The sequence below is a fragment of the Vulpes vulpes genome, chromosome 6, assembly GCF_048418805.1.
Source record: "Vulpes vulpes isolate BD-2025 chromosome 6, VulVul3, whole genome shotgun sequence".
Taxonomy (NCBI): Eukaryota; Metazoa; Chordata; class Mammalia; order Carnivora; family Canidae; genus Vulpes; species Vulpes vulpes.
Genome location: NC_132785.1, coordinates 5,747,002 through 5,771,797, shown reverse-complemented (window position 1 = coordinate 5,771,797; position 24,796 = coordinate 5,747,002). Strand labels below are relative to the sequence as shown.

General features: G+C 47.1%; 1 protein-coding gene across 2 annotated transcripts in view; it reads left to right on the top strand.

The window, feature by feature from the left end:
* Positions 1 to 22,475, top strand: part of SLC25A30 (solute carrier family 25 member 30) — a 39,065-nt gene extending 16,590 nt beyond the window's left edge. Inside the window, exons 1-10 of one of the 2 annotated variants that reach the window (XM_072760589.1) lie at positions 869 to 1,008; positions 6,430 to 6,551; positions 8,221 to 8,368; positions 10,374 to 10,468; positions 12,361 to 12,446; positions 14,645 to 14,740; positions 15,399 to 15,523; positions 17,226 to 17,364; positions 18,763 to 18,843; positions 19,784 to 22,475. In XM_072760589.1, the coding sequence (XP_072616690.1) occupies positions 6,488 to 6,551; positions 8,221 to 8,368; positions 10,374 to 10,468; positions 12,361 to 12,446; positions 14,645 to 14,740; positions 15,399 to 15,523; positions 17,226 to 17,364; positions 18,763 to 18,843; positions 19,784 to 19,825 (876 nt within the window). In that variant the 5' untranslated portion in view covers positions 869 to 1,008; positions 6,430 to 6,487 and the 3' untranslated portion in view covers positions 19,826 to 22,475. Of the gene's footprint in view, positions 1 to 868; positions 1,009 to 6,429; positions 6,552 to 8,220; positions 8,369 to 10,373; positions 10,469 to 12,360; positions 12,447 to 14,644; positions 14,741 to 15,398; positions 15,524 to 17,225; positions 17,365 to 18,762; positions 18,844 to 19,783 lie in introns of those variants that run through there. The other variant, XM_026017224.2, reaches the window with a different exon arrangement.
* The last annotated feature ends 2,321 nt before the right edge of the window (positions 22,476 to 24,796 follow it).

Genomic DNA, 24,796 nt, shown 5'->3' with positions numbered 1-24,796 from the left:
AGGACGATGTGGGTAGATCCTGAATTTTCACAACGTGTGTGCGCACGTGTGCAGGTGCATAGCAGTTCGGGACAACAAAGGAGACTTAGATATAGACAGAATGTTGAATGCTGTGACCAATGGCATGGAATTTCTTGCAGGTGATAATGGCGAGGTAGGTAGGGGTGGGGCTGCAGCGTTGTGTGCAACTTTCCAAAGTTGGAGGGTGGAGGTGGGGGGACTTCTTTAGTGACAGCAAATATAGCAACTGTGAAACGGGAGCCCTGGGCGGAGGGTGTAGCGTCCACAGCGTTCCTATGCTTGCAACTCTTCAGCGGGTTCGTAAATTTGCAGACTAAAAGGCTGGGTTTAAAAAAAAAAAAAAAAAGCGCGAGTTTCCTTCCTCTGCAGAGGTTCACGCGGATGCAGAGAACCAGCACCCTGAGAAGCCTCCCGTCCCGCGGCCCTCGGTGCGTTGCCGAAAGTTTCTCTTTTCGCTGCAGAGTCGGGACCCGCGGCGGCGGGAGGGGTCGGCGGGTTCCCACGGCTCGCATCCGGGGTGGGGGGGGGGGGCGGCGAGCCTGAGACTCCGGGCCCGGGGCCCTCGGCCGCCTGCCAGTCACCGGCTGCTGGTAGGCGGGGCCGCGCGCCGGGACAGCCAATGGGAGCCGAGGCTGAGGGCGGGGCCGCGCGGGGTGGGCGGGGCCACACGCCGGAGCGGCCAATAGGAGCCGAGGTGGAGGGCGGGGCCGCGCGGGGTGGGCGGGGCCGCGCGGGGTGGACAGGCCCCCGCGGGGTGAGCGGGGCCGCGCGCCGGGGCGGCCAATGGGAGCCGAGGCGGTGGGCGGGGCCGCACGCCGGAGAGACCAATAGGAGCCGAGGCGGAGGGCGTGGCCGCGCGGGGTGGGCGTGGCTGCGCGCCGGCTCTCGGGCCGCCCCCGCGGCTCCGCAGCCTTTTCTCGGCTGCAGGCCGGCGGGCTCCGCGCTCCGCTGGGCGCCGCGGGGAGGACTCGGGGGCCGCCGCCGCCGGTAAGTGTCGGGCCGCTGCGTGCCTGCTCCGTGCCTGCTCCGTGCCTGCTCCGGGTCGCCCTCCGCCGGTCGGCCTCGGCGCGGGGCTGGGACTGCGGCGGGCGCGGCGCGGCGGGGCGTGCTCGGGGCTGCGGCTGCGCCCCGGGGTCGCGGGCAGAGCCCGGCCCCTGGGGCGCGCGGTTGGGCGGCGGGGCCCCCGGCTCCCGGCTCCCGGGCCTCGCCACTGGGCGGCGCGGCTGCTTGCTGTCCCGGCGTCGCAGCCCCGGGGAGCCCCGTGTGCCCCTGGCGCGTGCCCCCGGCCCCCGGCCCCCGCCCCCGCCTGTCGCTCCTGCGCCTGCACCCCCCTGGCTCAGGCTGCAGCCGGCGCCCGCGGGGCCCCCCTCGGAGAGGGCACCCCGCGCCCCGGCCTGCCCCCGGGACACCCCAGCTTGGCCCGCGTGGGGGCGGGGGTGCAGTCAGGGTGGCCTGGCCCTGGCGTCCTGCGCACGCCGCGCACCACGGCGCGGGGTCGGCCCTGCAGGCTCCGGCTTCGTCTTCCTCAGGTGGTGAAGAAAGTTGAGAGGCACGAACGCGGGCCTTGGCTCTGCCTTCTGCCGAGTTTTGCGATCGTGGGGCTCGGTTAATCCCTATGGAGTGAGCCGGGACTTCTCCAAGATTCCTCTTAAATCCCGTGCATCCTGAGACTGTGATGAGCCTGTTTTCCAGGCTGTGCCTGCAAAGAGAATGGGACCGAGGGAGAGTCTGTGAAGGGAGACGAGCAGGGAGCAGAGACTCAAGAGGGCACAGAGGTTTAGACGCTGGGATTGCAGCTTAAGACTGCAGAAACAGGCACAGAAAAAACAGGCACACGTTAATGGGAAAGGGCTTATCCAGAATTAATTGTATAACGGAAACTTGGAAGGCTTCCACAAGTTCCAGAAGCAAGTGCTGTAACTGTAGTTTCACCTCCCTTTGCAGCTGTGCAGACGGGGTGAGGAGAAAATCAGTACCAAGTCCACGTAGGAGGGAGGATGCTAACTTAGTACGCATCCTAAGTGTAGGGAGAATCCTTAATTTGTGCAGACCTTTGCACTCAGGAAACACACACACATAGGTGGAAAGTTTCTATTTCCTTTGCAGGAAAATCCTACATTTATTCCAAATGTGCAGAATGTCGTCCACTCCCATGTGCTTATATTTTTTCACAGCCTCTGTCTTTGTAGTCCACAGAGGAAAGGCCCTTTGCCCCTTTAGGGAGACCTTAGTTTGCCTACTTTCTAGCTGTGTGACTAGGGAAAGTCACTTTTTCCTCTCCGAGGCTGTCTTTCCTCAATTGTGAAATGTGGCTAATGGTACCTACTTAATAGGGTTGTAAGGATTAAATAAGATCTCTTATGTAGAAAATGTATAGCAGTCCCCGACATATAAGATGCAAGATATTCAATAGTGATGGCTGTTCTTAGCCTCGTGTCTTATAACGAGGAGTTTAGGTTGCCTAGAGGGTACGGCCTAGAGAGGAGTGCAAAGTGGGAAGCGAGCCATAAGCACTGCTGTGCCTGACACTGGAGTTTTTGCAAAGTTGGAATCCTTAGACCTCAGGCTGAGAGGTCATCCACACACTAGTGATTGCCTAGGATACCAGTCTCCCTGACTGCGTTGGCCTGTCCATTTGGGGACTTGAGTAGAGTTGGGATCCCCCCCCCCAAAAAAAAATTGTGCTAGGAAGTAAAGCAACATGTGTGAGGGGCGAAAACCCCTCCAAAGAGAGCTCTAAAGCAAAGAAATGGTTCTGTTTACCGACCAGAGATTACAGCTTGAGATAACTGGAGCCCGGTCTCAGCTTACTGGGCGTAATGTCTCCCATTCCAGTCTCAGCTAGAACCTTTTCTTTGTTTGGACGTTAGACCAGCTCCTGATACTCCCTGGTGGTTTTCTAAGCTAAAGGGACACAGCAAACATAAACCTGGGAATGCGGGGGGTAGTCTTCACCGCTCAGTAATCTAGCCCTAGTGATGGGAGAAGGGAGTCGAGCCCAAAGGTGATCGAATAGAGAGCGCTTTCTTACAGTTTAACCAGGGTTACAGGAGTGGACACTCCTGTGCAAGAGAAGTTTATGGTGGTGGGACATCTAAATAGGAGCAAATGGGTGTATGCTCCCTCCACCTGGGGGAGGGGGGGCAATTCCACAACAGTTTTGAGCTCTGGTTGAGTGTTTGTTTGCATTTGAGTCTAACCCAGAGCTTTCAGGGTTTGATCTAACCGAAAACTTAGTGTCAAAACTGACAGAAGGCATGAGAAGACTGGGCTGCCTGGTGGCTCAGTTGGTTAAGCATCTGCCTTGGGCTCACGTCATGATCTCAGGGTCTTGTTGGGGGGTGGCGTCTGCCTGTTGGGGAGCCTGCTCCTTCTCTTCCCTCTGTCCCTCCTCCCCCCTCTCTCAAATAAATAAATAAAATATTTTAAAAAGGACAAAGTAGCCAAAAGTAGCCATTAAAACCAAGCTAGTAAAATAAGTATGGCAGGAAACCAGAAAGTTAATCAGTGAGATGGCATGAAGCCATATGAAATAGTCTTAAAAATTTTTTTTGTTTTATTTTTAAATTAGAGGTCAGTTACGATTTCATTTCCCATAGAGTTTTGCTGGCATTTTGGAGGATAGCTTGTGTGTGTGTCTTCACATATGTAGACGCATTTATATTTCTCCCTATACAGACACACACATATGTATGTGTGGAAAAAAAAATCCCGGGGATCCCGGGTGGCTCAGCAGTTTAGTGCCCGCCTTTGGCCCAGGGTACGATCCTGGAGACCCGAGATCTAGTCCCACGTCGGGCTCCCTGCATGGAGCCTGCTTCTCCCTCTGCTTGTGTCTCTGCCTCTCTCTTTCTCTCTCTCTGTGTTTCATGAATGAATAAATTTTAAAAATCTTAAAAAATCCTACATTAAAAAAAAAAATCACTACTAAATGGAAGCATCAACTGTAACATCATCACCGGGAATTAACCACTTAAAATGGGAATTTAAGTGGAAAGTATTCGAAGTTGTGAATTGGCCGCCACATATTTAACTCACTGGTTTTCCAGTAGCAGCACACATGCTTGGGGGGTCCCAGAGAACCTCATTCTGTATGTGGGACCTTAATGCCTCTTAGTTTAAGGAGCTCTGTAGTCTGGCTAGGAACTACTACGGAGTCCTGCGCACCACACCCATGCCTAATGCATAGACAGGATCACGGCCAAGGAAATAAGAACCGTATGGAAGCCATAGGGAGAGGAGAATGGGAAACAACTGGGAACTGGTTTTCTTTCCTGGTGATGAAATATTTTGGGATATTTGGTCATCCCACATCCTGAGTGTATGAACTGCCACTGAAGTGTTCACTAGAATGGCTTATTTTATTAGTATGTGAATTTCACCGTCAGGAAAAACTCCAGGAATTTACTCGAACACACTCTCCATATGCTGTGTATTGGAAAAATAAATTACTGCTATTCAGATGGACTGTCTACCTTCTGAATATTCTCAAGACTTTTCTCTTAAATTAAGCACATTTTTATTGTTTATAAAATGCATCTGTATAAGATGTACTGTGTAAGCGGTGCCTTTTCGAAGCTGCTTGGTAATATTTTCTCCTTAATTAAAACCCCATTAGTCCTTTACAGCCTCAGATGGTAGCAGAAAGGACCCTGTACTTGGAATCCAAACACTCGGGTTGGAGGCCCAACTGCCCCATCAGCCATGTGGCCTTGGGCAAGGCACTTTGCCGAGACCCGGTTTCCTAGCCGATTTTTCTGTCCCGTCCCAAAGGTATTGAGAGATCCACTGAAATCACTTCCATCACACACTTTTCTAATGGCAAATTACAGTACTTCCACATGTCGCTGTTCTGTAATTATTGCTTGGGTTTTTTTTTTTTTTTTTTAACTTGAATAGCAGAATCCAAGAGTGGATTAAGGAAGGTACTTGTGGACCGTTAATGAATTATTGGATTTTTTTTTATTTTTTTTTATTTATTTATGATAGTCACAGAGAGATAGAGAGAGAGGCAGAGACACAGGCAGAGGGAGAAGCAGGCTCCATGCCCCGGGAGCCCGACGTGGGATTCGATCCCGGGTCTCCAGGATCGCGCCCTGGGCCAAAGGCAGGCGCCAAACCGCTGCGCCACCCAGGGATCCCTATTGGATTTATTATTAATGAAGCCCTTTATCCCGCTCACCTGGAACCAGTCTGAATTCGGTTAATGTCTGTAAATGAGAACAAATAGGTCTGTTTAGGGTCTCCTCTGGGTTCCTTGTGTTTTTTCTTAGTTTAAGCAAGCCCCTCGGCTTTGCTGCAAACTGACATTTTCGGCAATAGTGACTCTTTCTTGAAAAACGTAGCCTTGGGAAACTCCGAAAACGTGCAGAGTAAAGCCCCTGGGTATATTGTTCACCAATTATGACTATAATAAATTAGAAATTTTATTTTAAACCAACAATAATTATGGCTGATAGAGTATATATATATATATATATATATATACGCAAAAGTGTGTTAGTTTGCATGTTTCTCCTGTTAATGGACACGAGGCCAGGTTTTATTAAGTGAAAGTGCATAAAATTCAGAATGGGTAATGACTGTGGGGGACCTGGCATGGAAGTGTGCAAATACCTGTCGCCTGTGAGCACCTTTTAAGTGAAAGGAAGATGAAAGGCAGTATTTGTTCAGTGTCTTTTTTATGCTAGTTTAAAAGGATATGTTTAATTCCCACGATAGGAGTAAAAGGTAGGCATTTTATTTAGCATAACCAATTAAAGTATGGGCTCCACCACTAATTGGTTGTGTTGGCTGCTTCAGTGGTGATGAAGTTGTCGAAGAAAAAGCCTAGAGGTTGATAGGAACTTCCCCAGGAAGGATGTGGTGTGGCACTGACCCCAGAGTCCACCTCTTTCCTAATGCCAAGCTACCTCCCAGCTATTAACGCAACGTGGATGAGAAAAGAAAACGAAGATTTACAGAATATGAACTAGAAGTGCATTTTGGTACTTTTAAATAATTGTCAGTTTACCTGAGGACACTGGGTTGCAACATTTGTTTGCTCTAGTGCACCCAAGGGACTCGCTAAGACGATGGCAAACAAATGGCAACTATTTGTTGGATGAAAATGAATGGATTTTAGATCAAATAGACTACCCAGAAAGTGGCCTCTGTCCACTCACTGTATTACCGGACCAGCGTGTTGTATTCCTGAATGAGATTTAAAGCAACTGATAAAGCGAGGTTTAGTAAATACCCTGGCTTTGCTTTATTAAGGTGAGGCTCCCCTGGGGAATTGTGGGAGGGATGGGGGGGTTCATGGGTAGCATCTCCTGGCATTCTCCAAATGGAACCCAAGTTTAAAGAAGAAACAAACTGCTTTGTCCTCGAAGTTATAACTTTGAGATGTCTTCCTTCTGTGTCCAGGGAAAACCCTATTGGAGGCTATGTTGCTCTGGTCAAAGGAGACGAGACGGTGGTGAAGATGTCAGCCCTCAACTGGAAGCCCTTTGTGTATGGAGGGCTGGCCTCCATCACGGCAGAATGTGGTAAGGGGCCCGGGGGGCCACGCAGGTCTGTTTGCTTGCTACATGGGATTTTTTTTTTTTAAATTCTGTTTATTCATGAGAGAGAGACAGAGAGGAAGAGACACAGGCAGAGGGAGAAGCAGGCTCCCTGCGGGGAGCCTGATGCGGGACTCGATCCCAGGACCCCGGGGTCACACCCTGGGCCGAAGGCAGATGCTGCACCGCCGAGCCCCCCAGGTGCTCCTACATGGGATGTTGATTAAGAGTGAAGGTCGCTGTCTGGTGTTTGGCGGGACAAGCAGGGCCTGTGGGAATATGCAACGTTAATCTCAGATTTCAAAATTGCCTCTGTTGGCATGTTTTTCAAACAGTCATTTTGGCCGCCCACAGTGCAGAGCTCAAAGTTTAGTGTGGAAAAAGTTGAACCTGTTAATCAAACAGAAGTTTTGTCTGATTACATCTGGCCCCGGGTCCCTGTCCTTTAACCCACTTTGCCTCTGTTGGCGCCTGTGGCCGTGGAGAGGCTCGAGGAGGTCCCAGGTTCCAGGGACGGCCACTATGCCGTCCCGTGCCAGACGTGCACAGTATCCGTGTTGTGTTTGTGACTTTGCATCAGTGGAGTTCCACGTCAGATCCTGTTTATCTTGGTCTATATCCTGGCATGATTGACTCAACAAATACAGCTGGCACTCGGCAGTTGCTGGGCCTGACATGTCTGGGCCTGACATGTCATTTGCTTCTGGGGCTCAGTCGCTGCTGTCCTGGGCCAGAGGCTGTCCCCGAGGGGCCAGTGAGGACGGGGTGGAGGGGTTAAGGCGCCTTAACCACGCACCCACTTGGTTGACGGTGTGGGTGGGCCCTCCCGTGGCCACAATGAGTAGAGTTGCTGAGCGAGTGGCACGTATTTGGGTGGCCTGTCAGCGGGGCACTGGATTAAACATTCTTACCTGCGTTAACAGGTGCACTTTCAGATGACGGAACACAGAGCGGGAAGCTCCCCCAGAAAGTGAACTTCTCTTTCTTCATCCCTGTTGAACCCGACTGTAGCTTTCACATATGCAAAATATAGTAACTTATTTTAAAATTGCCCTTTTGTGTAAATCATTCCATGTACCCATCTCTTACAGCCATGCAGCTTTTAAAATCCTCTGCAGGGTAAGATGGGAAGTAGATAAACATGTAAAGAAAGAAAAATACAAAAAAAAAAAAAAAGAAAGAAAGAAAGAAAAAAGAAAGAAAGAAAGATAATTTATGCATTTTGGAGGGGGGTTAATATTTTGGTACCTTTTTTTTTTTTTTTTAAAGATTTTATTTTTTCATGAAAGACACAGGGAGAGAGAGAGGCAGAGACAGAGGCAGAGGGAGAAGCAGGCTCCCTGCGGGGAGCCCGACATGGGACCGGATCCCTGGTCTCCAGGATCAGGCCCTGGGCTGAAGGAGGCGCTAAACCACCAAGCCACTCGGGCTGCCCCCCTAATTCTTTTTTAATAGAGAAAAGATTGCAAAGTATCTGCTAGTTCTTAATTTTGTTTCTTACTTTATGTTATAGTTGCAGTGTTTTTTGTTTTGTTTTGTTTTGTTTTTTTAGTTGCAGTGTTTCCTCAGTAATCTCTCACCATGTAGCCTTTATTTAGTGGAATTTCTTTTTTAATCAAGTGAAATATTTCTTTTTTTTAAAAAAATATTTAAGGTACTTTTCCGATTGATTTAACCAAGACACGGCTCCAGATTCAAGGCCAGACAAATGATGCAAACTTTAAAGAAATCCGGTATCGAGGAATGTGGCATGCGTTGGTGCGGATAGGCAGAGAAGAAGGGCTGAAAGCTCTGTATTCAGGGTAAGTCGACCTTTGTGCATTTGTACTTGACTATTGACCTTTCAAACAAATAGATGGAAAAGTAGGATTCATAGAGAAAAAGTAGAAATCCACGGTATATTTGAAAAGAGCAAGTAGTTGGGCAGATTTCTCATTTCACCTTTAGTTTCTGTGTATCTTTTATGTAGTGAACTTTGTGGTGAAAGTATGTCTTTATTACATTCAAATACAGATGATAATGTAAAAATTACGTTTGTTTCAGAAAACAGTGATTCAGTGTTTCACTCTGAAAAAAGCCCTTCCCGTTGGCTATTCTGAATTACGAGGTTTTTGCTATAAGGAAAATGATAGCGTATCGGATGTGGGTAGGAGTTGTGAACAGCTTTTCTTTAATCCAGTATTTAGAGAACGGTGTGCTGAAGGCATGAGATAGGAAAGCGAGTAAGCCAGGTGCCTGCGTCAGCCTGAGTCCCTGCAGAAAACAGAATTCGCTTGGGTGGCTTCAGTCAGGAGACTTTAATGAAGGGGCTACTAAAAGACTAGAGGAAGCATACTGAGGTTCCCAGAAACTATCAAAGTGGACCCTAGGACCAAAAGGGCAAGGACAGGCATGGTGTTAGCAGAGCCTACTAGGACCGGAGCCTTGAAGGAGCAAACAGTAGCTGTGGTGGTGGGGAGGGGGGATGCTTTGGTAGTGCCCAGGAGAGGAATATACCTCCCCTCCCCATCCATCCATCCATCCATCCATCCATCCATCCATCCATCCCATTGTCTACTGGTGGAATCCACCTGGAAGCCAGCTGGCAGGAAGCCTGCATGATACAATCTGTGGGTGCCACCCTCTCAGGGCGCAGAGCATCACAGAGAAGGGTGAGCCTGGATCTAGGAGGTCGGAGGGGGATTAGCAGCAACACATGAAGGGGCTGTCGTTTAGTGGGGACAGCACATGTCCACCAGCCCGAGGGTGTGGAGGAAGCAGGGGACAAGGTTAATGTCTTGATTTCTGGTTTGGGCCAGAGTGTAGATGGAGCTTCCATTCCCTGGTCCGGGAAACAGAGAGGAGAGCCGATTGGTTGGAGCGGGAGGATGATGAGTTCAGTGTGGGAGCTTGGGTCGGAGGTGTGTGTAGCACATGCGCGATGAGAGATCTACGGAGCAGTTGGCAATGCATCGTTGGGCCAGTGCTGGGAGCAGGAATCCAGCGTCCCGAGTCTCGGACAGTGGTGGGCGCCGTCGGAGTCGATGAGCTCACCGGGTAGCATGGAGAGCGGGGAAGGAAGAGAGCACAGGACAGAATTCTGGGGAGCCCCAGAGGGCAGGGGTGGGAGGCTGTGGAGGAAAGGAAACCTGGGGGAGAGGGGCGTGTTTCGGAGCTCGGTGGGGGGCTGGCTGCGTGGAGGACCGAGGACAGACCAGCGAGGACCACAGAGAGGCTATGTAGGGTGCTAAGGGAGGGCATCGCTTCCTTCAGCAACACAGATGTCAGCTGGTCTCCTTGGGGAGGCAGCTTTGATGGAGGGGGGAAGGAAGGCACAGTGCGTTTCGAGGAGGAGGTGGGAGCACCGAGACAGTTGGGGCGGATAACTGCCCCAGGGTGGTTCTGGGCGCTGGAAGGATGAGAGACGGAGAGGAAGGACCTGGAACAGGGCCCCCCAAGTGGATGGGGGAGGCGCTCCAGAGCCGCAGCAGAAGAATGGCAGATGCTTGCAGAGGGCAGAGGTCACCAGGAGCCTCGCCTCGAGATGGAGGGCCCTTTCCCTTGAACGCCCGTGAGCACCAGAACCGCACGTTCACTTACACGTTTTCATTAAGGGTAACTACAGGGGCTGAGCTTTCACCTAGCACACTGACGATTTGCACAAATTTAACTGAACCCGACTATATTTTTGTTGGATCTTGAATCGTGAGAAGTCTGGTGTAGCATAGTTTGATTGTGGAAGGCGAACACGTGGTTGCGCCTGTGTGCCTCCTCGAGGATTTAAAGCGATTTTTAGCATCTCTGTCCTCTCGTACGTCGGCTTGCCAGGATTGCCCCTGCGATGTTACGCCAGGCTTCCTACGGCACCATCAAGATAGGCACCTACCAGAGCCTGAAGCGACTGTTTGTCGAACACCCTGAAGGTGAGTGGGGAATCTTTCTTCCACTTGTGGACAGGAGCTGGGCGGGTTGTGTGTCTTTTAGTCAAGACAAGATCAGGTTTTCTTTGCTGAACTTAGGGGAGTGGCAGTTAAAAGGAGCAATCTCTACAAAGTTTTATTTATTTATTTATTTTTTTTTAAAATTTTTATTTATTTACAATAGTCACATAGAGAGAGAAGGAGAGGCAGAGACATAGGCAGAGGGAGAAGCAGGCTCCATGCACCGGGAGCCCGATGTGGGATTCGATCCCGGGTCTCCAGGATCACGCCCTGGGCCAAAGGCAGACGCTAAACCGCTGCGCCACCCAGGGATCCCTCTACAAAGTTTTAATTTTCCTCCTCTCCAAAACACCTAGACCAGAGGGTGTGGTGTTGTAGTTCTAGCCAACTGAAAATTTTCTAAAATTTTCTAACAGGCATTATCATCTATTTTTCAGGAAAGCCGTAAATACCCTTCTTAGTATTAAGAACTGAATTCCTTTTTTTTTTTTTTTTAAAAAGAACTGAATTCTAATAATGTATTGCTGGTTGACTTTATGACTTTGCTTTAACCCATAGAACTTTTTTTTCTTTTTTTCTTTCTTATTACAATGAGACAAGCACCAAGCACCAGTCAACTGTTAGGTGAGAGTGGTCAGCACGAGCTAAGATGTTTTAGCACTTCAGTATACTTCACATTAAATCTATACGGCATGCTTTAAGACTATCTTCTCAGTGTCTCCTAGGAATGTACCTTTTTTTTTTTTAAGACTTATTTATTTACTTGAGAGAGAATGCACACATGTATGAGTGGGAGGAGGGAGAGAGGGAGAGGGCGAGGGGGAGAGAGAGAGAGAGAGAGAGAGAGAGAGAGAATATCTCAAGCGGACTCTCTGCTGAGCATGGACCCTGAATTAGGGCTGGATCCCAGGACCCTGAGATCATGATCTGAGCCAAAATCAAGAGTCGGAGGCTTAAATGAGTGAGCCACCTGGGCGTCCCAGGAGTATATATCTTTCTTATTCTCCTATGACCTATTCCTCATCTTAATTACTGTGGTGGTCAATATTTACACACAAAAGTGAGTTAGTATATGGTTGTTCATTTTGCATGATAATTCACAGTCCTTTTTGGATATCAAGTTATTTTGCTAGGCAAAATCCTGGTCAGCCAGCAAAATTCCTAATATTTTAAAAATTGCTTGATTCAGGGGCACCTGGCTGGCTCAGTCAGTGGAACATGGTGACTCTTGGTCTCAGGGCTGTAAGTTTAAGACCCATATTGGGTATAGAGATTATTAAAAGGAATAAAAAAATCTTTATTTATTTTTAAAAGTTATTTATTTATTTATTTATTTATTTATTTATTTATTTATTTATTATTCTTTTAAAGATATTATTTATTTACTCATGAGAACACAGAGAGAGAGAGAGGCAGAGACACAGGCAGAGGGAGAAGCAGGCTCCATGCAGGGAGCCCGACGTGAGACTCGATCCCGGGTCTCCTGGATCACGCCCTGGGCTGAAGGCGGCGCTAAACCACTGAGCCACCCGGGCTGCCCAAATAAAAAATGTTTTAAAAAAATTGCTTGAGGGGCAGCTGGGTGGCTCAGTTGGTTAAGCCTCTTGCCTTCCACTCAGGTCATGATTCCAGGGTCCTGGGATCAAGCCCTGCTTCGGGCTCCTGCTTCTCCTTCGGCCTCTGCCTGCTATTTCCCCTGCTTGTGGTCTCTCTGTCAAATAAGTAAATAAAATCTTTAAAAGAATTGCTTGATTCATAAAGCAGGAATTTTACGATTCTCTGAAGATGTACAAGCGGTATGTCAATGAGTTACACCTACTGATGTGAAGAGCTCTGTGTATACGAAAAGTCAAATAATATGTGTTTGTTTGTAGATGAGACTCTGCTGATAAATGTGGTGTGTGGAATTCTCTCTGGAGTCGTATCCTCTACCATCGCTAATCCGACTGATGTTTTGAAAGTAAGCAGTGCGATCCGTATCTTATAGGCACACTCCACATTTTCTTATTGAGAACAACATTCAGATAATGAAATGCTGCGGATATAACCCACCCTGGATGTGTGAATTTGTTTATAATTTAAGCACCATGAAGCCTCTAGCTTCTAAACATCCGCTGGGTGGATTTCCCGTGGATACAGAGGAGCTCACAAAGTAGAGCTCGTTGTAGAGACAAGGTTTTTGGTGATTAAGCAGCAAAAGAAAAAAATCGGGCATGGACACATTTGAATTTCATTTTTCCTTGAAAATCTTCCTTGTTTTATTTGTTCAGAAACCTAATGACCGTTTCTGAATGTGTGATGTCCTCCGTTAACTTGATTTCAGGGAATATGAATGGAAATATTTCCTGATCACAGTTTGACATGACGTATTGGCAGACCTTGTTGACAATACCAGGGATAGAACCTTTTTAGATCCTTTCTGGAATAAGACAAAGAAGTAAATTAATTTTTTTTTCTTAAAGATTTTATTTATTTATTCATGAGAGACACAGTGAGAGAGAGAGAGAGAGAGGGAGAGACACAGGCAGAGGGAGAAGCAGGCTCCATGCAGGGAGCCCGACGTGGGACTTGATCCTGGGTCTCCAGGATCAGGCCCTGGACCAAAGGCAGATGCTAAACCGCTGAGCCACCCAGGGATCCCAGAAGTAAATTAATTAAACAAAAGAGAAATCAGGCAGGACTTACTTTTTTCAGTGGTTCTCAGGATGTTTGCCTCTGTCCCTCCCTCTCCTTTTTTGTTCCTATTAGTTGACCAGTGTTCGCTGTGCTGCCCTCTGCCAGTTGATGTGCTGCGTGCTTAGAATCCCCAAATTAGTAAGATAAGGACCCTGCCCTCAGAGCCTTCACTCTGACAGGAGAGTCTGGCAAACATCAGAGTTCTTTTTTTTTTTTTTTAAGATTTTATTTATGTATTTGAGAGCGAGGAGCAAAGGAAGAGCCCAAGCAGCTGGAGCAGCAGGCAGAGGGAGAGGGAGAAGGTACCTCAGCTACCTGGGCTGAAGGTAGACGCTTAACCCACTGAGCCACCCCGGCGCCCCAACAAACATCAGAGTTTTATGCAGCAGTGTGTTGAGTACACTACACTTCTGCACAGTGAAGTGCTTTTGCCAGGATTTTTTGGGAGGGGGGGAAATAGAAATATCCCCACTCTTAATCTCTCTCTCTCTTTTTTTTTTTAAGATTTCTTTCTTTCTTTATTTATGATAGACGTAGAGAGAGAGAGAGAGAGAGAGAGGCAGAGACACAGGAGGAGGGAGAAGCAGGCTCCATGCAGGGAGCCCGATGCAGGACTCGATCCCGGGACTCCAGGATCGCTCCCTGGGCCAAAGGCAGTCGCTAAACCACTGTGCCACCCAGGGATCCCCTCTTAATCTCTTAAACATATGTCCGGGCTGATAGAAAGGCAGTTCCTGTATTTTGGTTTATTTTCCCACGTTAGCTTGGCAGTAACATTTTCCTTGGGAAGCTAGAGGTAATGTATTTGCTCCCTGAACAAAAAATAAGGTACCAAGTTTTAGTGAGAAGTCCCTTTTAATTGTAAAAAATGTAGAGAGCTACATCAAACGTTATCTCTACGTCGGAATCTCGGTCCCACGAATTCCACGGCCGCTGTCCAGTTTATTTGTAAGTTCAAGTGTAATGGAGCATGACGGGCATCATGTGATCATCTTGTGCTCAGCTCGCCTGCATACCTTTTGGTTCAGCTGGTTGGAAATAGTAGTGGGTTGAAGTAACTAATTTAAGAAATATGCTCGTCCATGCTCAGCACTGCCAACTATGCTGGATATGGATACTCTTATCAGTTATGTGAAGTCAGCCCATTGTCACATTCTCTTAACTGGTCAGTGACTTACAAGGAAATATGCCATTCTCTTTCCTTTTCAGAAGACTAGTTTTAAAAATCCATCTTTTTTGGACTCTTAATGAGCTCCGGCCTCAATGCATTTTGTTGATTCCAAAGTGCCTCAGATCCAGTCCTCATGAATGTTAAATCTTTATGATTATAAATCCTACAAAGGATATATTTTAGCATTACAGTTGTATTTATACTGCAATTCTTGTAATGGTTAGTAAACAACAGATTGAATGATTTCCGAAGTCTGCATTTGGGGAGAAATGTGCTTTCCTTCTCACGTCTGTCTTCAAAATAATCTCTAGATACGGATGCAAGCACAAAGCAGCACCATTCAAGGCGGAATGATTGGCAACTTCATTAACATTTACCAGCAAGAGGGAGCAAGAGGACTGTGGAAGGTGAGCCCACGGAACGGAGCCGTTTTCCTTCTTTGAATTTATTTCTCCTATTTCCATCATCTTAATCTGAATGGCAGATTGACCTACATGAAGAAGAGTGGCCTCTGCCCTCAAAGTTACTTTCTCCCTTATTCTCATTCCCCGCAGAGTGGAAATACAAGGCGTATGTCATAGTTTTAAAGTGCCTTTTGAATAATTCATGTATAAGAAATTCTATGAAGATTGAACATTTTTGTTTACTTTAAAAAATTCGTACGGAGAGGGGTTTTCTAGGTTATAGTTAGGCTGGATTTTTTTGATCTGTGCGGTTTCCCAGTCCCCTAAGTGAAGACTGACTTACTAGGCAGGTGCTGGTATGGGATGCTGTTCCTGCCTTTCTGGTGGCCCATCAGTTCCCAGAATAGGCCCTAAGGGTCATCCAGTATAGTGCTCTCTGTATGTACCAGGAAGCCAGAGCCTCTGTGAGGCGGCTTGTCCTGCCTGGCCAGGGTCTGGCCAACGTCATATAGTTAATGCCAGAATTAGGAGCAGACTTGGGAGCGTCTGATTTCTTTACCCTCTGGTCTTTTCTGATCTGTCATTCTATAGCTTTTTTTTTTTTTCCAAGGCCTGTTTCATGGAGAGCTCTCTGAATCTTGTTATTCGTATTTTTACCCAGGGCGTGTCCCTTACTGCACAGAGGGCTGCCATCGTTGTCGGTGTGGAGCTACCTGTCTACGACCTCACCAAGAAGCATCTGATTCTCTCGGGCCTGATGGGAGACACTGTGTATACCCACTTCCTGTATGTTTGTAGATTTAAAAAATAACATTTTAGGTGTGCATGAGGTTCAGGGTAGCGGTTTGCTACGACTTTATTAGAGATTTAAAGGTTTATTATCAAAGTATTAGAGTCTCATATTTGAAAAATTACAATTTAGAAGTGAACTGAGAAGAAGCAGAAGCCCTTATCTGCTTACACAGGTGACCGTTGTCAACAGCTTGTTTTTCAGGCACATGCAAGTATGTATAAGAGTCTACCCTGTGTACTTAGCGCACAGGCAAGATCATACTTAGTATTCTCTTACTTTTTTATTTTAATTTTTTAGCTTTATTGAGGTATAATTGACAAACTTGTGAGCTATTTAAGAGTGTACAGTATAATGATTTGATGCACATACACAACGTGAAAAGATCTGACCCTGAGTTCATTAACATATCCATCACTTCACATATTTATCCGTGTGTGTGCGCGTGTGCGTGCGTGCGTGTGTGAAAACATTTAACTTTTACTCTTTTAGCAAATGTCAGTTATGTGACTGTGTTACCAACTGTAGTCACCATGTCCTATATTAGATCCTCAGACCTTGTTCATTTTATTTTATTTTATTTTTGATTTTATTTTTTATTTTTATTTTTTAATTTATTTATGATCGTCACAGAGAGAGAGAGAGAATGAGGCAGAGACATAGGCAGAGGGAGAAGCAGGCTCCATGCACCGGGAGCCCGATGTGGGATTCGATCCCGGGTCTCCAGGATCGCGCCCTGGGCCAAAGGCAGGCGCCAAACTGCTGCGCCACCCAGGGATCCCTGACCTTGTTCATTTTATAGCTGAAAGTTTATGCCTTTTTCCCAGCCTCTTCCTATTTCCCTTAGCCCTTACCCCTGGCAACCACTTTTTGGTTTCTATGGGTTCTGTGTTTTTTGCTTTTGTATAGATCCCCACGTGGGGTACCATGCAGTATTTGCTGTTCTCCCTTGCTTTTTAAAATTTAATAATATATTCCAAATATCTTTCTGTGTCAGTTCAAACCAACGTCACATATTTTTAGTAGCTGCAGGTTAGGGTGGATGTATCATGGTTTCATCCACTTTCATCCAAATTTTTGGCAATTTCTGGAGACTGTTCTGACTGTTAGGACTGGGGGAGGACTGTTGGCATCTGCTGGGTAGAGGCCCGGGAGCTGCTGAACAGCTTACGGCCACGGGCCAGCCCTCCACAGCAGAGACCTGCCTGTCCACAATGTTTGAGGAGTGTGGGAGTTGAGAAATCCTGCCCTGAGTTGACTGATGCCAAGTGTGGTCTGTAGTCTTGTTGAGACCCTGTGGGCGCATTACGTGAGGACGTCTTTTTCTCTGCTAAGAATGGTGTGGTTATGATGGGACTAAAATTACTCTGACGCCTGCTTATAGCCAAGAGATGCAATAGATCATCGTTGGAGGACATTCTTTCGTGTTTCTATGAACCTTTGACATTCCTGTCCCTCAAAGTTTTTCTGCGTCGAGGCGGGAACTTCTAAGCCACCATAGTGCTGTATTTAAGAAGTTCACGCAGTGCCTTAGTGATGGGCCTCCTCCTGGAAACATTTCCTCTTGCTGCACGTCACGTTCGTGTGGTTCGGGAGGAGGCTGTTTCCTGCCTTTGATAGTGGTGGTTGCAGCTCAGTGATGGTGAACTTTCTGTCCCTCCCCCCCCCCCCCCCCCCCCCCGTATCTTTTTTTCATAGCTCGAGCTTCACCTGTGGCCTGGCTGGGGCCCTGGCCTCAAATCCCGTCGATGTTGTGAGAACACGTATGATGAACCAGAGAGTCCTTCGGGATGGCAGGTGCTCTGGCTACACAGGTACCCTGGACTGCCTGTTACAGGTGAGAGTGAACGCTCTCCTGGGCAGGGTCGTGAGGTCCTGTCACAGCCCAGTGGCTTCCTTGTTCCCCTCTGAAGAGCTTCTCATCATGATACAAACCACAGGGGTCAGAGCAAGACAAACCTGTGGATTTGTCCCTTGTAATTGTGTGACTTCGGTCGAGGTACAGACTCTCTACCCCAGTTTCCTCATAAGTGGAATGGGACAACAGTCGCATCCACGTCACGGGGTTGTGGTAAAAATCATTGAGATATAATGCCTACGAAACGGCACCGTGCCTGGATTACTGTGTAGTAAGCCCTGTTGGTATAAGTACTAATATTAAGGGGTACTTAGAAATAAGTTTATTTTACTTAATCTCCAATATTCCAGTGGTTCGTTTCAGTTGAAACTGCCCCCCCCAAATGTGTGTTGTGTGTGAGTACATACGTACGTGTTTACACACACACACACACACACACACACACACATTTGTATACAGATACTTGACCTAAGAAGTCACTGAATTTTGAGGGTTATTATAGCTAACACGAGTGATGCTCTCAAGCCCCGAGATGGGACCCAGTTCTGGCCACGCCGGGCTAACTCTTACAAATACAAAAATCTAGATGAATGTTTAGAAATGAAAGTTCATTTTCTTTATACCGCTGCTCAGCTGTAAAGGGAGAGAAAATGGTCAGAATTTCTGCCATCGCAATAGAACGGTCTCCTTGCAAAATGCACCTCCCCACTCTTGCGTCTGACCGCAATGAATATCCCTCATTCCGACATCTCTCCAGAGAATGTGTCGATCTTCCTGTAATTTTCAGTTGAAGTAGTGGGGCCTCCTGGTCCGGAGGGGATGAGAGTTTGTTGTGTTCCTGACTAGATTGCCACCAGCCAGGGGACCAGGGGCCGCTTGGTTGCTCCAAGCGATGCTGGCAAGTCCTAGACCTCAAGTTTGGCTTTCACGACGCACAGGTGCTTGTGTGGCTCCACCTCGTGACCTGAGGTGGCCGTGGTCTGAATTAGGTCCTAACCACCATCGACTAGCGTGTTTATTTCCCACCTGCAGTTGGGATTCAATCTCTTTTTTTTTTTTTTTTAAAGAAAAGCAGCAAAGCATCACGAGGTGTTTTTGTTTTTTAAGATTTATTTATTTATTCAGAGAGAGAGAGAGGCAGAGACACAGGCAGAGGAAGAAGCAGGCTCCATGCAGGGAGCCTGACGTGGGACTCGATCCCGGGTCTCCAGGATCAGGCCCCGGGCCGAAGGCAGCGCTAAACTGCTGAGCCACCCAGGCTGCCCCAGGATTTTATTTCTGAGAAAAAAAATCATTCGGTCTGACTCCTAATTATTAATGCACTTGACATCACTAGATAGTTGGAAGCTAACTTTTTTTTTCTCCCTCTTATAACAGACCTGGAAGAATGAAGGGTTTTTTGCTCTGTATAAAGGGTTTTGGCCAAATTGGTTGAGACTTGGTCCTTGGAACATCATCGTATCCTTTTCCTGTCGCACTACATCCGCCGAAAGCTGTAGCTACGAGACGATTGTTGGCATAAGCCCGTGTTTTGAATGATAATTTGGAAGTGGCTTCTTATTCTTTTGCATTCGTCTGATTCTAGGAAATGATGATTCAGTTTCTTTTTTTTTTTTTGATGATTCAGTTTCTATCTCAGCGGGTGTAAGATCTCTGTCCTGGGCTATCGGGATCTGGTTTAGTGATGCTGTCCCTGACCGGGACTTGACTGCAGTCGACGTTGCTGGGAATATTTATGATTACAGGAAGGCGCGGCTTGATTGCACATCCCTAGGCACCCTTGGGAAGGATCCGGTTTGGCGGCAGTGGTCCAGAATGCTTATTTTAGAGGGTCCCCGCGGATAAACAGGAGTTGGCTCCTGAGTGATGTGGCTGGTTAGCGGCAATGCCCCTACGCTAGGGGAGGCAGGACGGGAGTGGCACCTCGTTAGACGTGCCAGGGCCGAATGCTAAGGGGATGTGCTTTTCCCCACCCCCCGTTTCTCTTTATCTGCGCCTCCGTCCTGGTGAAGGCCTGCCCAGCCGTGCCCCGTGAGGAGAGCTCCCCGGGACTTGCTCGCTCTCTGTTTCACACAGAGTTGACTATTCTGGAAGGTCTGCCCATCACAGCGGCCGCCAGGGCCAGGCAGTGTGGACGTCCTCTTCGGGGAGGCCCTTGGAGCCGATGCTAGGGGATTTCTTTGTCTCCACTGTGATTGTTCTGCTCCAGGCTGAGCTTGGGAAGGCGGGTGGGAAGATGGTTTGGGGTGGGTGAGGCTGGCACCCCTCATGTTTAATGTGTCCATGGCACGTGGTCTGCCCAGACGCATCTGTGACACCTGCTGTCCCTGAGCCTGTGTTGACGCGTCGGGGTTGTTGAGATGGCATTTTCTTTGTCAGCCTTAACCAGTCACTGCAGTTCTTCGTGACCTACGAGCAGTTGAAGAAATTGGACTTGTGACAAGTCAAGGCTGCATGAGACGGCGCTCTGCAAACGCTCACTTCCGAAACAATAAAGCTTCCCATGTGTCACGCTGCTTCTCACTGCTTGGTTCATCACAGATGCTGAAGCGTGAGCAACACATGAAGGTGGGGCTAGTCCAGATGGCCGGGTGTGGGCAGCGGCCGCTCCGCGTCACATGTTTCATGCTAGAGACTAACGTCCAAACACTAGTCCCTAGCGTGGAAGTGCCCCCTGACGTCAGAGACAGCACATGGAACGCATGTTTCTTGCTCAAGAAAGCTGGCAAGGAGATCGGGAACCGGGTGTCGTTTTCTTCAGGGCTCAGGAGCACCTGCTGTGGCTCAGCTCGCCCCTGGGGAGGCCAGACGGCTCTGGAGGAGGCCATCGGAACCACGGAATAGAGCCTCCGGGACGGTGTTCTCGTTCCTGAACTTCTGACGGCTGTCGCTTCTCGTCAGCGGGAGAGATGTCACACGTGGAGACCTGGCCCTTTAGCTCCGGGTGTAAACAGTGCAGCAGATAGATCCCTGGCATATTGCACTGCTTTATAATCTCCTATTTCGGCAGGATCTTTCACTTATAATAAGTGACTTTAAGCCTTTGAAGGCCTGACCTTCGTGAGGAATTGTTACAAAGCGTTCGTATCCAAGCCCGTGACGCTGTGATGTGTTGGCTTTGAACGTGGCAAGGTCCATGTTGATGGACGATCTTTGAGGCAGCTTGGGTTGGCGGTCTTAGGTAACGTTAGTAATTTGCTCCGATTTTTAGCCAAGTTTGTGACTTCCCAGTCTGTAAAATGAGGGTAATAACGCATATTGATGCTGGGGGGGCAAAGGAAGACAAGGGTGGCTGCTGAGACCTGCCTGGAGGGTGGGCCTTGTGCACCAGCTGTGCTGTCGGCCCGCCGGAATGGTGGGAGAAGAATCCCCAGCAGAGCCCCTCGCCAAAGGCCTTGTGGAGACAAAGAACACGGTATGAGTGAACAGTTTCATTATGTTTTCCTTGGCAAGATGTTGCGAGTGAATTGAAGAGTTGATCTTTCCAGGTTTCTCAGTTTTTTGCTTTCGTTCAGGTTCTGTTTGTGAAGATATGTCCCGTGTCGGACTTCCTTGAAGTCCTAAAACACTTCCTGTCCTTCCTAAAACACTTGCTTGAAATTTTAGAAACTCTCCCTTTAGCACTGTACCTGTTTTCCAGTTTCTCGAAGAGGTCTATCGTATCTTCCTCTCTTTCTCTAAAGACAACAACAACAACAACAAAAAATCATTCTCCTTTCTCGCCTTCATCTTGTTCTTTTCAAAAATAAAACGTGACTCCAAGAGCCCTAAGAACTTCTAGAAGACAGCCCCAGGGAAGGGAACATATTTACTTGGGGACCTGCAGTTGTACGTTCGAGCACATTAAATACACCCTGACCCGGGGCTCCCAGGCGGAACCCCACACCCCCCCCCGCCCCCCGTGGTGTGTGCGGGGGCAGGTTCCCAGTTTCTCCCGCCCTGGGTCACCACTTCCTTTGACCCAGAATAGAAGGCATGGTAGGTTTTTCTTGGGGATCAGGCGGTTTTGTTACCTTTCCCTTTCACTTTGCCTTCTTTATGGATGTTTACTTTGAAAAAGCTTTTGTGAGGCAGAGTTGTATTTCCAAAACAGAGACAAAATCCTTAAAAAGAGGAAGGAAGGAAGGGAAGGGGTGGCCGGAGTGGCCTGTAGGTATTAACTGGTTAAAGACTTAAATGCAAGTCCAGACCCCACCCCCACCCCCACCCCCACCCCCCATGTGACTGTGCAGAGCTGAGCTCCCTGGGCCCCACTCCTGGTACTGAACCATATCTTTAGGCAGATATTTTTCTTCTCACCAAAACATTCCATTGACCTGGTCAGGGCGTTCTCAGGAAGACTTTCACTTTTGAGTTCTGGAGTTTAAAGGATTACTTTTTAAGAACCACTTTTTTTAAAATGAAGAAAACACTGTATTTTTTTAAGTGTACATATAATTTCTGAAACAGTAGAAGCAAGTTCATTTTGAAGACCACCTAAAGAGTCGACGTCACACAACATTCATTGTTATCAATTGGGTCAAATTATGTACGTGTTCATACCAGGATGAAAAGAAACTCAAACCTCACTATTAACCCCGAGCATGTTTTTAGGACAAAAAGAGAGTATTTCTCCAGTGTAGACATATGAAACATGCTATATAGAACAGGATCGTAACCTGTTCTGGTTTTTCTGCTTCCTGAAGGAGTTCATGGAATTGTTAAGCTTCTAACCAAGAAAGAACTTAAGGACTTGGAGCCTCGGTCCCCTTATTTTCAGGGGTGTGATTACAAGTCCCCCGACCCCCTTGGATATTGCTGAAATGTGGCAAAAGGATTTTTAGCTTTTATAACTAAAATGAAGATAATGGGGTTTTTTGTTTGCTTGTGGATTTCTGTAATCATTGATGCCAAATATTGCTAATCTGTGAAATAAAATGGCTCCTATCCTCCATATTTATTCATGAGCTAGAAATAGTATATATTATATGAAGACTATGCATTTTTCATGAGCCTTTATATTTCAATTCAAGCTCTTTATTTAAGCGTTGTTGGAATATGTGGCATAAACCTTGTTTCATTATTTAATAAACTGGACTAATACATAATAATCCAAATGATCTGTGGTTATTTTGGGTAAAGAGAAACCTTTAAGCAAAGATAAGCTCCAGAGAGTCCAGGAGGCTGGTGCACACATGGCGCTTGTAAAAGTGGCTACAGTCATTTCTCCTCAGGGAGAAGTTGTTGGGATCCTATATATATATATATATTTTTTTTTTTTTAATTTATTCATTCATTTAGAGAGGAGGAGGAGGGGCATAAGGAGAGAGAGAGAATCTTAAGCAGGCTCCACACCCAGCACAGAACCCAATGTGGGGCTGGATCTGAGATCATGACCTGAACCGAAACTGAGAGTTGGGTGCTTAACCAACTGGGCCATTCAGGTGCCCCTTTTTAAATTCCGTGTAATTTTAAAAAATTATTTATTTACTTAAAAGATTTTGAGAAAGAGCAAGAGAGCATGAGCAGCGGGGAGGGGTAGAGGGAGAAGCAGACTCCCACTTGCCAAGTGGGGAGCCAGATGTGGGGCTCGATCCCAGGACTCTGAGATCGTGACCTGAGCTGAAGGCAGAAGCTTAACCGATCGAGCCACCCGGGCACCATTTAATTTTATTTTTAAGTAATATCTACACCCTGCATGGGACTCATACTTACAGCCTCTGAGGTCAAGAGTCACATGCTCTACGGCCTGAGCCAGCCAGGTGCCCCAGCATCGTCTTCATTGCCTGGACACCTGTGTGACCTCTTAGAGGCCAGTGACTTTGATTCATGGACCGGCTTGGCAAGGTAGCTTGGAGATGCAGAGCGCCAGGGTGATGACACCAATGCCTCGCACTTTCGGGTTCCCTCAGTCCTTACAGTGTGTGCTGTTGGCTAGGGATGGGAGCTGGGATGTCTTGTTAACTGTGGACCAGGCAGGGGCACCTCTGGTTGGCATGGAAGAACCAGGGGATGAGACACAAATTCCTTAATTCTTCCACTTAAAAATATTTTTGAGGCGGCTGTTACACCCTCCTCTGGAGCTTTGTACTCTCACTTTGCTATTGCTCAATAAATCTTGCTTTGCTGTCCACCAAAAAATAAATTTTCAGGGTGCCTGCCTGGCTCAGTTGGTGGAGCATGTGACTCTTTATCTCGGGGTCATGAGTTCAGGTCTCACATTGGGCACAAAGCTTACTTAAAAAATAAATAACAAAAAATAAATAAATAACAGATTAACATATATACATATACACACATATACAACATTGTTTTATATATACATTAATATATTTGTGTGTGTATATATATAAATATATATATATATATATATAAACATTTTGAATTAAACATGGTGGTTTATTGAAAAAAATTGAGCTGGGAGAAAGGGGAGCTTTCTCTGTTCTATCACCTGAGAGATGAAATGACGTACGTGATTGACCTTATATGCGGGTTAGTGAGAACCACTGGCTTCTGGCGTTTCTCAAATACCTGTGGACAGTACACCGTCATGTGCATCATGGTACGTGTTAAGACACATTTGGCTTTAAATTCAGGGTATTTATGTCTAAACTGGAAGCTGGGAAAATATGACACTAAATTTTTGATACATTATAACTAGACCCATTCTGAAGCAAAACAGGAATACAAGACAAGGGCAGGTGTGTAAATAGGTTTCTTGAAAGCTTGGTGCAAATAATGGAATGAAGAGCAAAAAAACTAGAAACTATATGCCTCCACGTCCCTTGCTTAAATAATAGTCCATACAATAGCTTGCTGTGTATGTGGCTCTTGAGAATGAATTAGATCTCAGCCTGCTGACTTGGAACGATGTCCCTGATACGTTATTAAGTAGGAAAATTTAAGAGGTAAATCTTAAGGAAAAAGCATCTTAGGGAAAAAGCAAATTTAGTGTGTATGGAATGAATTTACATATTAGAATTCTCCAGAGAAACAGAGCCAGCAGGTGTGTGTGTGTGCGTGCGCGCATGTGTGCACATACATAAATGATTTAAGACACAGGCTCATGCAACTGTGGGGGATTGGCAAATCTGAGATCAGGAGGATAGACCAGCAGACTGAAAACTCGGGTGGGATTTCTGTTACAGTTTTGAAGTAGAATTTCTTCTTTGGGAAACCTTCCCCCTTGAAGCCTTTAACTGATTAGGTGGGGCCCACCATATCATGGAGTGTAATCTTAAAGTTAACGGATTATGTAAGGGGTTCACATCTACAAACTATCTTCACAGTGACAGCTAGCATTTGCCAGTCAACAACACCATAGCCGAGCCAAGTTGACACAAAATTTGATCATTATAGGGTAGAAAGGATTAGAAATTTTTTCCTTATACATAGCTGCATTATGGTTTTTGGCTTTTCAAAAGCCTACATT